This window comes from Eutrigla gurnardus (genome assembly GCF_963514095.1).
Source record: "Eutrigla gurnardus genome assembly, chromosome: 2".
Classification (NCBI taxonomy): Eukaryota; Metazoa; Chordata; class Actinopteri; order Perciformes; family Triglidae; genus Eutrigla; species Eutrigla gurnardus.
The window spans coordinates 21,456,051-21,473,763 of NC_139916.1; the positions used below are offsets into that span (position 1 = coordinate 21,456,051).

General features: G+C 44.0%; 2 protein-coding genes across 4 annotated transcripts in view; one reads left to right on the forward strand and one right to left on the reverse strand.

Moving 5' to 3' along the window:
- arl6ip5a (ADP-ribosylation factor-like 6 interacting protein 5a) overlaps positions 1-5,960 on the forward strand; it is a 467,731-nt gene extending 461,771 nt beyond the window's left edge. For both annotated transcript variants that reach the window (XM_084037799.1, XM_084037800.1), the window contains exons 3-4: positions 909-1,126; positions 1,469-5,960. In XM_084037799.1, the coding sequence (XP_083893925.1) occupies positions 909-1,126; positions 1,469-1,644 (394 nt within the window). In that variant the 3' untranslated portion in view covers positions 1,645-5,960. The remainder of the gene's footprint in view (positions 1-908; positions 1,127-1,468) is intronic.
- The window catches only part of frmd4ba (FERM domain containing 4Ba), a 43,101-nt gene continuing 31,114 nt past the window's right edge, over positions 5,727-17,713 (reverse strand). For both annotated transcript variants that reach the window (XM_084037615.1, XM_084037614.1), the window contains exons 12-24: positions 15,062-15,138; positions 14,125-14,263; positions 12,373-12,514; positions 12,156-12,289; positions 11,952-12,068; positions 11,279-11,507; positions 11,052-11,108; positions 10,815-10,950; positions 10,066-10,230; positions 8,683-9,434; positions 8,433-8,574; positions 7,806-8,054; positions 5,727-6,835 (exon numbers count right to left, since the gene is read on the reverse strand). In XM_084037615.1, coding sequence (XP_083893741.1) covers position 6,835; positions 7,806-8,054; positions 8,433-8,574; positions 8,683-9,434; positions 10,066-10,230; positions 10,815-10,950; positions 11,052-11,108; positions 11,279-11,507; positions 11,952-12,068; positions 12,156-12,289; positions 12,373-12,514; positions 14,125-14,263; positions 15,062-15,138 — 2,340 coding nt within the window. In that variant the 3' untranslated portion in view covers positions 5,727-6,834. The remainder of the gene's footprint in view (positions 6,836-7,805; positions 8,055-8,432; positions 8,575-8,682; positions 9,435-10,065; positions 10,231-10,814; positions 10,951-11,051; positions 11,109-11,278; positions 11,508-11,951; positions 12,069-12,155; positions 12,290-12,372; positions 12,515-14,124; positions 14,264-15,061; positions 15,139-17,713) is intronic.

Here is a 17,713-nt window from a genome sequence, read left to right on the forward strand (position 1 = left end):
TCCTGTGTGTGTGATATGCAGAGGAGCAAAACCTGTGACTCTATAATCAATATGGAGTCACATGTAAAGGGACATACAAGGCTGGGCATCTGCAACATGTCATACAAATGGAGGCAGAGAAAGCAGGTGGAGAGGATGTATATGGTTAGAGATTCAATGAAGAGGCAACAATTGCACAACCAAATTGTGACATATTTGACAATATAGACTGCAGTGTAGCGGTTCAGGAGAGGTTTCAAAACCCCATCCAAGAAAATCAATCCCCCCCCCCCCCCCCCCCCCCCGCATGGATAAGAGGGTAAGCATTTATTCCTTGTTTGTTTACTGAGATAACTTACAAATCAGTGGAACGACTTTGCAATGCATGGCAATATCACAATCCCAATACCCCCGGATCACCAGTGTTTGTGAAACCAAAGAGAGCTGGGGTAGGTTGAACTTAGTGAAACTGGCCACACTCACAGAGGTCAAGCACTTGGCCTGATGACATCGCTGTAGTCATGCCAAGGCTGGATTTATCACGGAAAGCTTTTCTATGTCCCAACTAAAGTATTGCAGCTGTAAACTCAGGCTTTGATGTACTGCTTGGGGAAAAGAAGGGTTTCGGGGCTACAATTAAAATATCTTACTATTCAAATAAAATATTATTTTCATTGTTGATGAATGTGCCAATTATTTTTCTTCATTCATGGATAAATAATTTGGCCTTTAAAAAATAAATAAATCCTACAGTGCAAGCAGTGAATCCTCACAATTTGAGAAGTGGAAAGAAGATGCTGGTCCTGTCTGTCTTGTTGTTGTCCAAACATCATCTCACCACTTGGTGGAGCCAGTGACCACACAGACAAGCACAGGCCTTTTTTGACGGGCCCTTCTGCTCTCATGTGTCCTGCGTTGCTGCCCTGCAGGTTCCTGAACCCTCTGGGGATGTTCACAGCCATGGCCGTGGTGTCGGGCGTCTTCCTGGGTTCAGTGTGGGCCGGAGAGAACAGAGCTTTCATCAGCAACTTTAAGAGACAAAATCCCACGGCGTTTGTGATCGCCGTCATGGTCGCCAGCTACATCTTGATCTCTATGATGGGGAGCGTCATGGTGTTTATGACTGCAATCACTTTACCTCTGGCTTGTGAGTTCAGGATGATACTGTTGGACATTTATGGTGCTGTGAAGAGAATTTTAAGCATATAAATATATACCTGTTACTCTATAGTTAGTATTGCAGTTTGAGCGTTAAATGTGTTTTATGAAATAATAGAGATGGCGTATAATGATCAGTGCTTTGGAAGCATTGTGAAATGAACCGGAGGGAACGCAATTCTTCTCAAAATTAATAAAACTTGTGCTGGACTGAAATCTTTCAGATTCTTAAAGTCTGATGTTCTCTTAGTTTGACATGAACAAAGGTTTATAGGTTTGTTTTTGCCAAGCATTTAAAACATTAACAGTCACTCTCCCTTCTGCTTTTCAGTGATATTTGCACACGCTTCCTATCGCCTCCGCAACATGAAGAATAAACTGGAGAACAAGATAGAAGGAGCCGGACTGAAGAGGTCCCCCATGGGTATTCTGCTGGAGGCGCTGGGTCAGCAGGAGGAGAACTTTCAAAAAATCCAGAGCTTTTTGGAGGGAAAACTGAAGGAGTGACTGGAATTCATGCATGTGTGTTTTTCTTTTGGCCAAAAATCTTTACTTTTTTTCTTGGATTCATTTTTTTGTTTAGTCTAAGTCTTAACCTCTTAAAGTGTGTTTGGTACACAGTGCGTTCTTCTATGTGTGTTTTGAAAAGAAAGCTTGTAATCTGAAGGGCCCCTCTTTACCTCAGGGTATCCGTCACTCCACCTAGAACTTGTCAGGGCACTTTTCTCAAACGGTGATGACAGCACCTCACGTATCTGCTATGCAATGTGTCAGTCTGCCTCAAGCACAGCTGCAGACTCCTGTCTAGGTATGAAATCTGTGTTTAATCAGTCTCAGGAACAGCCGTCGCTCCCGCACAACACAAGTGTTGCTTTCAAACAAAGAAGAAAAAAGGGCACAGTCAACATGCACGACTGCCAAGGTATTTTCAAGGCCGGACTGTTGGGAGCGTTTGAATAATGCCTCTTCACATGAAATCAAAAAGTTTACTTAAATGTGTATTTGAACAGAAACCAACCAAGCGTAGGTTTGTGCAGATCAAAAGAGAAAGCACTGCTTTGTCTCGAGAAATGAAATACATGGATTGATCACTGTGTCAATATTTCAAATGAAGACTTCAAAGGAGTGTGAGGTCCTAACCCACGGCCATCAGTATTCCCCCTGCACATCTTGACTGTTTAATCTTGAAAATGCCCCCCGGGTGATGGATTGGCTAACTTTGCTTTCCTCTCCACTTACCCCATCGCTAATCAATGGGCTGCAGCAGATTATAGTGTGGAGAGCTGAGCGCTGCACAGTGACAGAGTGGATTCATCTGCAGTCATTCACCTCCAAACACGTTTTAGTCGCCACTTCAGCTGCTTCAGCTGTTTTCCTTTTGTATGTGTGTGTTTTTTTTTTTTTTATTGGATTCCATTTGAAATTGACTGCAGATAACGAGAATCCACGTGGAACAAAATGCTGTGTTATTTGGTTATGTGGCAGTAAGGGATTGGAGGGTGGAACATGAAGATAAGAATGATTGGCATTAAAAAGAGTAATCGCTCCATAGTGCTGGTTTTACTAAGTGTCCCTGTTAACCCCTTGCTTTCACGAATCGGTTTCAGGCAGTATCGCTTCTATCTTCTTCAAGATATGCGAGGCATTTTTCCAATTAACCCTTCTGATGACCTCTGCACACTCCGGTGTAATCGTATTCCAGTAGCTCTCCAGTTTAACTTTGGCTTAAGCAGCGAGGCTTTCCCCCTCTCCCTGCAACAGTAGTGATTTATGTCCTGCCGTGCCTCATCTCCATCCATATTGTGCAACTTGGAGGAGTGAACCAAAGCACTGTCAATAAACTAAGTCAAAGTGAAGGGTCATGTCTTCCAGGGCACAGTGGAGGCCCTTGTTTGGCTGCAGCTGCCGGTGAGGATCCGACCAACACGTGTGCGCTGCTACACAGCCGACAGGTGTTTGCCTTTGGTGATTCCTCCTCGACAGACGTGTAAACCCAGGAGAGGAAGTTACGCACGCAAAACAACACTTAACCTTTGGTGGTGGTTTGATTTTTGCATGACTCAACGACACTTAACCAACTTGTCATGTCGAAACAATCATAATCGTCTCCCAAAGGTAGTCTCCAGTGATGTGACCAGTCTCTGCTCCAGCTGCTTAGTAACAACCCTGTGCATGCTTTTGACTTGCATCATCTGCCTCCTGTTTAGTTTCCACCACACAAACAAGGTGTGGGGCAGGGAGTCATCTAGCATGATACCATGCTTGATGTTGTTGGTCATGCACACAGCACAGCCCGCTGCATTCGGGTCGACCCCTTCATCCCTCAGCTTGTCTGAGAGGCTTTTGGCTGGCCAAGCTGGTTAGCAAGCCTCATTACTCAACAAATCAAACAGCCTGTCAGTCGGCATATGTGGCTGCTCGGGCCTATGCTACAGATGATCATGTGACACGTTAATGGTGACCTGCTCTGACCTTTGCGGTCCCCTGATGTGAGCTCTCCAACCGTCCCATACACCCACGCTGCTTTCACCGCCTCCCCAATAGAAGGTCATCCGTAGTAGCCCACGTGACCGCACCGCTAATCCAACTATTCACCCTTCATAACTCGTCAGAGCCATTACTCCCTGGATCAAGGCAAGTCTGCTCATCCTGGGGAATTCACAGCATAATTTGATTTATAGTCACTTTAATCTGAGCTTGGCTGACACCTATGGCAGGGTTGACTTGAGTGACACCTGTCTGTTCTATAGGTGTTTAAAATATGCAATAATAGTGACAATTCCATACCTCCGTTTCATTACTAACACCAAAGCAATAGTTAAATTCAATACTTACGTCAATATCGTACTTTGACAATACATGTCTGCCTACAAAAACCTTTAACAAAATGACTCAAATGCTGAAGTGAGCCGTATAATTACTTTTCCTCAATAAAAATGGCAACGATGAAATTTGAATTTTATTATTTTTAAGCAGCACAAAGGGATTTTTGCTTGGATTTTTATGGGGTGGAACAAGCTGTAAATATAACATTTAGCTACGGCAGACAGAGCAACATTACTATCCATTAAGTCGTTTTACTCTCCACCTAATTAATTTAAGCCTAATATACTGAACACTGACTCTAAATTATTAATAATAATAATACATTGGATTTGTAATGATTTTTTTTTTATTTTCAAAGGGATAAGCGGTTACAGGTTACAGATAATGGATGGACTGAACAGTCCTTTTAGCTCTGCCCCTGAGGGAAATATCTCTTAGCTGTCTCTTTAGTAGCAAAATGCTAGGTTTTCTAGCTAGTTGCTAACTCTCTTCCGTTGGGTGCTGGGCAGGCAGGGTACAGTCGATTTATTAGACCCTTTTGGGTGAAAATGAGGTTGGATGAGAGAGGTGAGACAGCCAAAAACATGAGCTGAAAGACACTAAAAGAAGACACTTTGTTCAAAGAACGATTAAACAAGACATATGACCAGATGCTTGATACTTTTTGATACAGTGTTATTGACACGTTTTGGTCCGAACCATCAGGATTCGATATGGAGTCCTGATTCGCTCTCCTTATAAGAGTTTTGTCTGTAGTGTGTTAAATGAGGGGGAAGTACATAGGAGCCCATTGTTTATGTAGTCGAGTGTCAGCTGGAGCAGCCGCGCCTGATGTCTGGCTGCAGCTGGTGTGAAGCAGCAGAGGCGCAGGGACAGAGGGAGACAGCTGGATACAAAGCAATCCCCCTCTCACTCTGCCTCGGGTAAAGCCGAGGAGCTGGAAGTGTCTGAGACCTCCCCTGAGCTCGCTCAAGAAGCAAAACACGGAGGGGCACTGCGTGCAAGTAAAGCTGCTCAACTGTGGCCTTCATAAAGGGGGAAGCGGAGGCAGGATACCCATACAGTGGTAGAAAATGTGTCCTGGCTAAGGAAGGAAGGGAGGGAAAGGAGGTGAAGGGTTATAGAAAAATCTATGGGGGTTGGAGGAGGGAGCATACTTCTATCACATGGATGCCTACAGGGAGGGTTTGGTGTTATAAACACTAGCTTGTCATTCACAGGGAGGGCAGAAGAACAGGTTATAGCCCATAATGGGTGTGACGGCTTTTAAAGACCGGTCTGGTGAGTTCACAGCTTAAGGACACAGAAAACCAGCCTAGTAACACAGCAGGCGGTGGGAACACTGAAGCATAAACGCAGATCATTTATTCATAATTATCTCTCGTCGTGACTGCAGCTCTGCATTCATTCTTACAAGACTGGGATGTACCGATACTCCAGTGGTCTTTCAGACTAATCTGCCTCCTTGAATGCACCAGAGCAGTCATATGTGAAGAATGTATTTATGTGTTCCAGTTGGCCAGGTCCACCATCCTAATCCACTGTGACAAAGCCTGTTCTGCATTAAATGTAAATGAGGCTTTAGGTTATTTTCTTCTCCATGTGGCGACAATCACTGTACTTACTTCAAACCCCATTTCATTAATTGAACTGGCTAATACCCAATTTAATGAATTTGGATTTAAAGCGTGATTTCCTGCCTTCAGGTGGACAAGATTTAGAAGTTTACTATATCGATAAATACGACCTTCAAACTCAACTGATTCAAATGCTGATTTTTTTTTTATTTAAACAAATTGAATTATACAAATCACTAAGAACCAGCTTAACAACAATTGCTTACTATATATTACATGCTTTTCAAAATACATAAAAATGCTCTAAAAAAGACGGAACCAGTATATTTACAATACCAACATTTACATACAGCTTCATTCTCTTGAGAGAAATTGGGAGCACCAGTCCATGATTTCCAGCATGGATGAAATAATCATATTTTGTCTTCCTACAGTGACTGATCAGATGCGGCAGTGTTTTCAAAGTTTCTGACTTCTGGTAATACTCAAATGGTGACAAGTAATTGACTCAATTGTATTGTAAGTACTGACAGTGAGAATACTTTGCAAATTACAAACAAGAGTACACTGTGGTAATTACAAGCTATACTATTAGAAAACTGGATCTGGTGACTGCAGAATGTTCCAGGAAGTAGTTGTCTTTTTGACTCATTTTGAATGAGTTCAATCCTTCATTTTCGATAATGTCCTCATCAATCCTCGTCCAGTCCTTCATGGTTCAAGTGTTCATAAAAGTGTGTTTGCCAAAGCGTTGTTCATTGCAGCTCAGTATCCTCTCACAGAGACAGCCCTCGTCCTTGCTTTGTGAAACTCGTATCTCTACAGAGACACACTGGAGACATTTAGTCCATATTCCCTTTGGCCTATACCATACAGTCCACAGCAGGCCCTCATAAAGTTTCAGCGCACGAGAGCCATAACCACAAATGCTCGCAATCCCGACATGAAGATGCTCTGGTGAGGTTTCATGATCACAAGGTTGTGAGTCAGTTTGGCTATTGCATTCAAGAGAAGAGAAAATGAGAGGACTTCTTTTCTTTTAGATGCTGAATCCCACAGAAGTTAAGATCCTTCATTCTTTGGATCCTCTTGTGCAGAAAAATGTTAAGTGCAGTCTAAGGCACGTTGACAACTTGTCAAGGTGAAAAATTCATACAGCACAATGACAGGCAGGCAACTACACTATTGTTCCCGGTTTTGCGTCTTCGTGCCATTGAATCTGGTCCTCGGGCTCCAGGGTAGTGTGCATTTGGTTACTGATGTGTGGGTCCATTTGGCTGACATCTACGTAGGATCTGTAACAAACACAGAAGATTGCAACACATTAGACAGGTGGCAACCTATGTGGAGCTTGTGGCTGGTTAACTTTGAGTTTAGAATGAATTAACCCTGGGCTATCAAGCAACCGGTCATATTTCAGCTTTATAAAAGAAGAAATAATAAGAACCAGTCATGTACACTAAGTGTTTCAGGCATGTTAATAATAATATAATAATAATCTCCGTTTCAGACAAAAGGTAAACCCAGGGTCAAACATTCCCACCCAACACAACAGCAAATGCACACACATTATACACACGCATAGCCTTCAAATGCGACAATATTCAGGGTCACATTTTTTGCTCTGCCACACACGTGCTCTCCCACCACCGCAAGACACCCAGAGAAACAAAAGCAAAGATCAGCCAAAGCCATGTGAGATGATTTGGAGCTCTCTGTTAGTCTGCCACATATATATGACACATCACCATCACCATGATAACCATGTGGGGAATTGTATATTCTCGTCTCTCACCCTTTTCTGTGATAATTGGGGGGGAGGGGGTTAATTTTCCTGGCCAGTAGCATAGGCAACAGCACCACACCTCTCTAAATGCCCTGCAGGGCACGCCATCCTATCACAGCTCCGCCATTCAAACTCTGTGGGACATCTGCGCATAAGAGGTAAAAAGGTCAAGGGTGAGTGGCAGCACATGGGCGGAGAGTTTTTCTACATGGGCCAGCAGAGGAAAACAAACTGAGGCACACGGCAGAGAAATGTGACCACTGGATAACAATATGCCAGCTGGAAGAGGAAGTACGGCAGGCATGTTTTTTAAGAAGCCATGCAGTTACTTCATCATACATGACAATGAAAGAAACATCAGTCAACATCTCAAAAATGCAAAGTTCACTTCCAAACATCAACAAGCAGACTATGGAGTCACGTTGCAGACAAACGGAAAGAAGCAAACGCACAGGCTCCGGTCGTTTCTGTTTACTTACTATGAACTACCTTTAGCAAAGGACACCTTACTGAGCCTGTGCCCTCGGGAGGATTGTGGCTGCGCAGGGCTGGAGGCCACCTGCCTGACCCGACACCCGGGGGAGTAGGAGGAGGAGGGAAAGGAGGAGGAGGGTAGGGAGGAAGTGGAGGAGGAAGCTGAGGAGGAAGAACTAGCAGGGAAAAAGGCACAGCGCCTCCGGCCATCAGGGCTTTGCCAGGAACCCTTAAAAGGCTGGGAGGTGCCATATCTATAAGAAAGCAGGGGCCAGTGGACAGTTAAGGAGGAGAGCAGAACCAGTCTTAAGCTCTGAGGAAGAACTGACTGCTGGCTGCATAGATCCTATAATCCTACTGCTGAACCAGGCTGCTATATTAAGCAGATGGATGTTTTCTGACTTTCTAACCTATGGTTGAAGTTGAAGAAAAGGTATACATTAGGAAGAAAAGCTATACATCAGTCCACCGTTCTGTTGTGTGTAAGGGATAACAACACCAAATGAAAGCTTATATTTTCTGCAGCCATCCATTCTAGGTAATTAAACAGTAGTGCTTATGTTAGGATAAGGAGGATCAGGGAGTGGCTTATTGGATAAGCAGATGAGTTGAGGTTGTTTGGGTTTTCTCACCTGTTGTGGGCGGAGTGGCTGTAGGGGGCTGTACTGTAAGAGTAGGACTGCGGCGCGTGCATGGGCATGTCATATTCTGACATACCACCACCACCACCACTCATGTGACTGTGCCAGTTTCCACCCGAGGACACTGAGGACACTGGAGGAAAAAATGTGTACAAGTCAGCAACTGACCTACCTACATGTGAACCCAGGGTCAACAACATAATGCACTAGAGCGTCATGTGTAATGGTGCAGGGATCTTACCTGAGGAGTAGGCTATGTTCCTGTTGTTGTGGGGTGCAGGCATGGTCTGATAGCCCAGGCTCTGCTGAGAGCCTCTGTCGTAGTCATAGTTGTACGCTGCCTGTTTGTGTACTGCGTTGCGATGGTACCAGCCTCTTAAATGTTCAGCCACCAAAGCCTTCTGGATGTTCTTGCCGACCGGCTCGTTGCCACGGGGCGCATGCCGGTTTCTCGGTGGCCGCAGTGTGGCGTAAGGGTTCTGTGACATGCCGTCCATCTCGTCACTGGTGTAGTGACTGTGCATGTCGTGGCTTTGGTAAGCTGTTGGGGTGACGTGGTGGTATGAAGGATTGACATTATAGTGTCCTTCCATTTCATTGTCATACATGTACACTCCATTGGCGTAAGGCTCTGGTTCCACGTAGCTGGGATAACCCGTCACATAGTAGGCTGTCGTGGTAGGTCTGGCCCGTGGTTGGTAGGCATGGCTTCGGGTGTCCGGCTGAGCCAGGTTGGGCATGCTTCCCGTATTGGCGTACAAGTCTTTTCTGTGGCGACCTCTAGCTCTTCGCCTGTGGTTACCGGGGACGCTGTACTCCACACTGGACTGGCTTGTGTAGGAGGAGCCATCATCAAGGACCTCAGTGCTGTTGCTGCGTCGGGCTGGGGAGAAGGTGAACGTTGGCACAGGAGGTTCTGTTTCTGTCACAAACTGAGACTGGGACTCCAGACTACCGCTACGCTGGCGGAAATGTTGAGGGGCATCCTCTGATCTGCAAATGAAAAACACTCTTTAAAAGATGTTCAACAAAACATTCATTTGAAAAGAATCCCGTTTTCATTCATTGAGTTATTAGCAGGGCTGCAGGTGGTGTAGTGGGTAGCACTGTCGCCTCACAGCGAGAGGGTTTGCTTCCCGGTTTTGGCTCGGGTTCCTTCTGTGTGGAGTTTGCATGTTCTCCCCGTGTAAGCGTGGGTTCTCTCCGGGTTCTCCGGCTTCCTCCCACAGTCCAAAGACATGCAGGATGAGGATAGGTTCATTGATGACTCTAAATTGCCCGTAGGTGTGAATGTGAGTGTGAATGGTCTCTACATGTCGGCCCTGTGATAGACTGGCGACCTGTCCAGGGTGTCCCCTGCCTTCGTTCAATGTCTGCTGAGATTGGTTCCAGCCCCCCCGCGACCCTGAATACAGGATAAGCGGTAGACGATGGATGGATGGATGGAGTTATTAGCAGATGGGATGTGGAAGTGGTTTCCCATAGACTGTGTTGAAAATGTCCCCCACAAACACAACCAGGATGTAAACAGCACAACTGGTGAGTAAACGGCTCCAAGAGCTGAAGAGGCAGATATTTGAATGAAAAAGTAAAAAACAAAAAAATACACTGAAGAGGACCCTACCTGAGCTGGGTGCTGCTGTAGGCATTGCGGGTGAGGAGGGGGGTGGGGGGCATGCTGCGGGCATCACGTGGCTGTCTGGAAGTCTGTTTAAACGGGCTGCTGTGGCTTGATAAGGTATCACAGTGACTGTAGTGGAGTGATTCCTGGACTTGGCTGTAATTTAATCTGGAACACAGATAAGAACAATGTTTTCAGGGCATTCACCTCTTTAGGGCAGAGCTTTTTATTCAGATAAGACATCTCTACCTTCTCTTCATTTGCTGAGGGAGAAAAAAAACCCCGCAGGTGATTTTAGTGATCACTTACACCTGAGTGCCTGCCCTTACAGAGTCCATTGATCACTCTCTTTTCATAAACAGCAAACATGACTGTTTGAAAAGAGATTCAATCACTTATATAATTTTGTACACGGTCATAAAGTAGCTGCCATTTAAATTAAGTTTCCAGACCACTTTCCTGTTTTCTTCTTTCCTCTCAGCTAGGAATTGTTGTCTGCTCCTTCACAGGCAGCGACATGTTCCTTTTCCATCTATTTTTAAAATTGTGTGTTGGGCTGATAAGAGGGAGATTGTTGGAGAGGCGGGATAAGGAGGGAGGAGGCAACTGGCAGGAATGTAGCTCTGGATCTACTCTACAGGTCTGTACATGCTCCATGCTTAGAGTGTCTACAAAAACAACTGTCAGACATACACTGAAAATGTATATATTACTACATTTAATTCCATGGGTGTCAGTGCCAGCTTGTATACCTGTTGTCTGCATGCTGGTCACTGGCAGAGACTCGTCTGTCATTGTTGTAGTGGATGTCCAGAGTATCTGCATGGTGTGGTCTTGGGGAATACTGAACCGATCTGGACCGCTGCCTCTGGGAACTGAAGTCATCATCTGAAAGATAAAAGTTATTGCTTGATTAAAACTCATTTCAAATGCATTACATGGGGGAGTAAACGCATGCAGGCTGAGCATGACTATATCTCGGCACTTACCATCATCCAAAGTGAGGCTGTCAGATAGAGAGCTGAGATCTGAAGGGTTGACATCGTCTGATAACAGAAAGCAGGATACGGTCCTCAGAGACGTCTTAGATATTCCACTTTTCACATCAATTTCCACTTATCAAAAATTCTCAGTTCTTAAAAACAAATTCAAAGCTTTGATTCGCAAGTAAACCATAGCCAGTACAGTTTTCACATCAGTTATTGATGATATCTACCTGCTAAGATCAGTGATGCTCTCTGGGTGGGTTTCTGTCCTTTCTTGATCCTGTAGGCATTGATCTCCTTCTCAATCTCCTCCAGCTTCCTCATTGCATCCAGACAGTTGTTTCGCCTCTTTTTCTTCACTGTCTTGCCAAGGTCGCACTCGTTGGATAGCTTGATTGCTGCTTCTACTATCTTCTGCTGCAAGGCAAACCTGCTCTCCAGATTCCTCAGATGTGGGTCCTGCAGGAAACACACAACACATACACACAGTTAACAGGGAATTTCCCAGAAAATAAAGACAGATCCTGTCAACGGCAATACTCTGAACAAAGAAACAGACTTTTAACATCTCCCAGACGCAACATGGAACACATCTTCAAAGCATTTCATGTTCAGTGTGCTGACACATTCACATTCACAAATATATTCTCAATCAAATAAATATTCCCCATTTGACTTGCAGATGGAAACCAGCTCCAAATCCGAACAAATGTTTCATGCAAAGCATTACGCAATGTAAGCCTCAAAATACATATTAAACTCTTAAGCCTCATTTCAAAAATTGAAATGAACCAAATGGTCTACAGGCTAACAAACATAGTGGTGGAAGTGTGTTTTCACAAAGCATGTCATTCTAAATTACATAACAGGAATATATCACAGCACAACAATAGGTGTACGAACCTCATCATAAGGGAAAAGGTCATCCAGCTTGAAGGCTGTCCCAACACGGCGTCGTACGTGAGGAGCCTTCTCACCAGTGGCCAAGGGATACTCTTTGGGCAATCTTCCCGTAAGCTCCTGTGAATGAGAACATCAACCAACAGTCAGCTGAGTGTGGACGTTTTAAACATCATTCAAAAGTAAGAGAATGAGAGAGACACTTACAGCTTCTCTCATGCAGATCTTCTTCAGTTCTTCAAGTTTCTGTGTCAGTGTGTCTTGAAGGTCCTTTTCTTTCTTTTTCAATTCGGCAACCTTCTCTTTTTTCTGTTCGTCGCTGACTTCAGAGTCAGCTGAACCTGGAAGGAGATTATAGCCATAAATCATCACATATCATTCTGATGTGGAACAGTGGCCATTAGCTGATTAACTCTCGGTTTACCGGCTGAGATGAGGCTTCCATTGCTGGCCATGATAAGCTGGTCTCTGCTCTCAATGCTGGAAAGTTTGCTGATCCGCGGGGCACAGATCTCTGTCAGGTCCATGGCGATGTCTCCTGAACTCCTGGTTGTGGTCATGTTTGACTGTTGGGGAGAGAGGACACAGTTAGGAGGAGGAATGAGAGGAGTGGAGGAGGGATTGTGAGTACTTCATTTTAATGATAGCACACTGTAATAGTGGCAGGTCCATTTGCATGCTTGGTACTCCAAGTGCACTGCTCTCTCATCAATCAGTGTGGGCTCTATTCCTGGATGAACGCCGACACACCATCTGCCTTTGATGGAGACAGTGGCTGAATAACCTCATTTGACTGCAGCCACACACTCATCCATCTCCACCACAAGCTGCACATCGCACACCACTTATGCTGTATAATAGCTCCGATGCTCAGCAAATATGTATCATAAGCACAAGCACATGTGCCACGAGTGTATCTTCAGGGGATTCGGAAAACAAAACTTGAACAAGCACCTAGGCTGTGAACACACTGTGCCTTTAACTATGTATTATCAATGGTGTGGTCATAAAAAAACATGTATCCCTTCCAAACGTTCCATTTCATATGGCAAATTGTAGTTTACTTTGGGTTGAATATGTTTCCTCTTAAGCCACAGACGAGGCAAAACAGGCAACATCAGCAAAGGAAGTGTGGGGGTTTGATTAAGGGCAGTGGACCTTGAGACTATCCCCACCCATGGCCGATCACCCAGCCAGACCTGCTGTACCAAAGACCACCCCAAAAACTTGACTGCGTTGGGAAGAGCAGGCTTGTCGAGACGAAAGCTAAGCAAACCCAGCTCGGACCTATGGCTACTCCACTACCCAGGTTGTTCCTGCAATCTGCTCACAAGAAAATAAGATGGATGAAAAAGACTTCAGGTTAACACAGCAATGGGAGGTCCTTGACTGCTCTACCCACATCTTTACAGAGAGCTGGCTCCATTGGGGTGACCCGGATCGAGCTGCACTTAACAGGCAGACGCAGACCGCAAGACAGAGAGCAGGTGGACTCAGGTTTTTTACATCAATGATGCTTGGAGCTCAAACATAGTCAAAGAATTTTGAATATTATGCTGCCAGCCATGTTATCTGCCCAGAAAAGTGTATAGTTTTTTTTTGCTGCTGTTTGCATTCTTTGTCGTGTTTTTGCTTGTGTATTAACTGGGCTACAGCTGCATTTCACAGTGCATTGTGTTTCAAGGCAATGGCAATAAATGATCCTTGAATTATACTGGGCACTCCTACAATGACTGTATTGGCAGAGTGATAAACATCTTCTACTCAATTACAAGCTCTTGTGCTTTTTAAATTTAAGCTACCTAACCGGCTGTTACTTCAGGTTCAATAGACCAAGGATGTGACAATTTCCCACCATAAGGCTGTCTAGCACAGGACTTATTTACATTAAACCTCACCTGTCAATCAAGCTATTTACACAAGTCACAGGCATGGACATGGATCAGGTGGTGTATCACATGATGAGCAGTACAATGCTATTTGCCTGTGAGACTTTCCTAAGCCAAACACACTCTTGACCCTGATCTGTAGGTGGGTCACCTATGCGGGTCTCTTAACACGGGGAAAGATCTCTGTACAGCTCAAGCATTAGACAGTATTAGTCCGTTTTTAACTACATTTGACAGGAAATGTGAATGAAGTAAAGTGGATCTGTGAGGAGAAAAAAGACACTCACTTTGCTTTGCTTCCTGTCCAGGTAGAACTGATGCTGACTAATGGCCATCACCCAGATGGTTTTAATCAGAGAGTGGCTGGCATACCATGTGTGAATAACCAGACCAGTCTGTCCGAAGGTTCGCTTAGTCACTGTTGCTCTGTAGAAGATATTAATATAAACATTCAGTACTGAGCCGAGAAGTGAATCTGTTCCAACATCTGCACACAAACACTAAAGAGTTATTGGTAGATTAACAAGGCTTTAATTAAAAATAATTAGAATGTATCATTTTTAGATCATTTAGATCTTAGTCCAATTAAATGTGTGGTAATTAGTGTAATAATATACTGAAGAGAAGGAAATCAACATCAAACTAATTTTTGAACCAGACACTAATTTACATTTTTATTAAACCTTCTGTCAGGTAGTGGTGGGAATCGCCAGTCACTTCATGATTCGATTATGATCCAGAGGGTCACGATTAAATTATTAAATGATTCCCGATGCAGCTCTATTTTGGATTTAAATATAATGATGAATGAATATGATTTTTCCTTCAAATAGTTCAAACCAATTCCTATGTGTATGATGAGTTGATGTGCTACATTACTTGTGTGGTAAGATTCTAGACTTTACTGCATCGATGCAGAATCATTCAACAAAGCATCGTGATGCATGATAGAATCTATTATTTCTCCCACCTCTACTGTGAGGGGTAGGGGACATATAGCAAACATAGAATACTAAAGTGGCCAAAAAACAGCAGGAAAACACAGCCCAGCTACAACTATTAACATGGTGTCCTAAATGGGCCACTGGCTGCCGATGCCCTTCACAGTGTGTAAGGTGTAGGACATTTGTAGCAAGGGGCATTTAAAATGGGAACACATTCAAAACTGTGAAAATGTCATATTAACGTCAGTAAAGATAGATTAAGCCGTTAGACTTCTCTGACCTGTGTGGGTCGTTCACTTCAACAGCAAATTTCTTCTCGCGGAAATACAAATTCTCTAACTGCTTCCACTGATACAGCTGCAGAGAGAACGAGACAGTTTGGCAGAGAGGGAGGGGGGGGAGGGTAAGAGAGACATGACACATCAGTGAATGCACAAGCCAACACAGGACTAATAATTAAAATGTGGATTTACTCTACACAAAACAGAAATGTAATTTGATACAGAAAAGCTATAAAACACAGTCACATCAATTTACTCATTAAAATGTAGAAGCTTCCCATATAAGCCAAAATACAACACAACAGGGAGGCAGGTATTAAAACAACTGGCCTTGCTTAAACCACAGAAGCTTTCTTTTTAGCACAATTAGTTTCCAGTTAACTTGCAACATTAGCAGAAACATAACAGCTGAAGCTGTGAATGGGGCTCAGTGGGCCAGCCAGTCAAGTGTAGGTTTGGGCTAACACAGGTGCAATTATAATGCTGCTGCGACTGCATGGAGCAAAATCGTGCCAGGCAGCAGGCCAGTTTCTCATTACATTGTGCTGTGGAGTGAAACAGAGGCAGGACTTTTCTGTGTCAGTTTGAAATATCTACTCCACTGATACTGGGCTCACTAAATAAATTCCTCCCACCAACACTGGGACAAGCATATCTGCTGAGTATAATTCATGAACAAACTATAACACCTCCTTTTTAGTGGTTCACACAATGACAGAGTGTCTGTTTCTAGGTCCCATAGAGCAAGGACAACACCACACTAAAGAGAACATTTAGAGGAGCACAAGGAGAAAATAAAACATTACTACCGTAGTGTATATTTCAAACAGCCAAACAGGTAATAGTTGGGCCCAAGGAAAAGGCTTACCGTGAAGGGTAATTTTGCGCTTATCAAATCCCTGCTGAATTCTCCTGGGCTTGTATTGGATCCTTTGACTGAGTTTCCCACAGGGCTAGAGCTTCCTCGAACAATACTCTCTCTTGTCTGATCTCAGGGAGCCAGATAGGTGTTGCAAGAGTTTCAGCTGAGCTGACCACGCCCCTTTAACCAGCCCTCCTCCTCTGACATCACAGATACCTCAGGCTGCCTTTGCGGCTCGGCACAGCTCTCTCTCCCTCTCTCTCTCCTACACAATTCACTTCCGTTTTAGTCAGACCAGATGAGCAGGTTGTATTTGCTAGGCTCGGTGTTTCCTTGTTTGAAGACATTTAATCTCTGCTATACTTACTGGCACTGACAGATAGATCAATTCCACAAAGACTTACAATACTCCACCTCTACCAGGGAAGTTCTCTGCTTTTCATATTGTAAATACCACACAAAGCCGCGCTGTGTGGCTCAATCTACTATCACCATCTCCCCCACAAGGGCAAACATGTTAGGAATCTGTTACTATGGTCTAATCATTAATAGCAAGGGCTCCCTTCGCTTTCATGTGGAAAGAGAGCACTCTGTCAGGCCACTTAACCAGGCAGAAAAAAACACTGCACTATGTTTTACAAACACTAGCAAGCAAGCATGTTTCTTTCTACTAAACCACACTGCTATTATTCGCTGCTATTATAACACTTAAAGTTGGATTTATTGTCAAAGTATAACAGCATTGCCTTCGTAATTCATAATTATGAGTATTACATGGTCAGTCTACCATTGAAATGAAGAGATGGCATTCAATGAACAGTGGGAACCACCTGTCCAGCAGGACACTTCCAAAAAGCTCACCCCACTGCAGAGGGGACCCCATGACAATTCACACCTTCTAGCCACTATCACTAGCATCGTAACAACAACACATCTGGAACAAAGGCCTAGACAGTAGACACACTTTCAACGGGCCTATATCCTATTAGAGAAACTCCACACCTGTGTGCCAGCGCATTGATGAAACTAATAGAGGACTCTCCTGTGACTGCTGCTCAAGAACTGCAAAAATATTTCAAGGATGCGACACACCTCAGTCTCTACAAGCATTGGAGTCCGCAGGTAGTCCTCTTAAAGAGCACTTTCTTAGTTCATAAACACAACTTCAGAAGGTTCTGTTGTATAGATGTATTTCTATAGAACATCATTCTGCACTCAAGTAAGTTTACTTCAATCAATCAACTTGTAGGTAGAGAAAACAAAGCTGCCAGCTTAACAATACTCATGGTATGAGTGAATACACTGCATTTCTGTATCTTCTATCTTTAGTATTTAATCTCCCATGTTTTTGCCAAACATTTCATTACAGGAAGTCAGCCAGAAATGCCTGTGGTTTCAGATGGGATCAGGCTGTTCAGATACAGCTCACACCCACAACCCAAGGAACCCCAGGGCCCCGAGTCCACAAAATCAAACATGGATGAAAATGTGTCAAAGGCTCTGACTCACACGCCTGTACAGAAAAAGATCTGCCCCACCCTTCACATAACGCGTCACAAAAGGGCTCTGGCTGGTTGGCAACTGTATGTTTCCACAACATGACACATTGTTTTAAATGTGAAGTTGAATCAAAATGAAAATGACCGAAGAGTATCTGTTCAGTCTTCATTTAAACTTAATTTTTACTTTCTTGTTTGGTACTGAAACACTTAACTTCTTTTAAGGCTCTTATATCATGTCATTATTACCCAGAGGCTGTCACCCATAGTAAACTGGGGATTTATTTTGG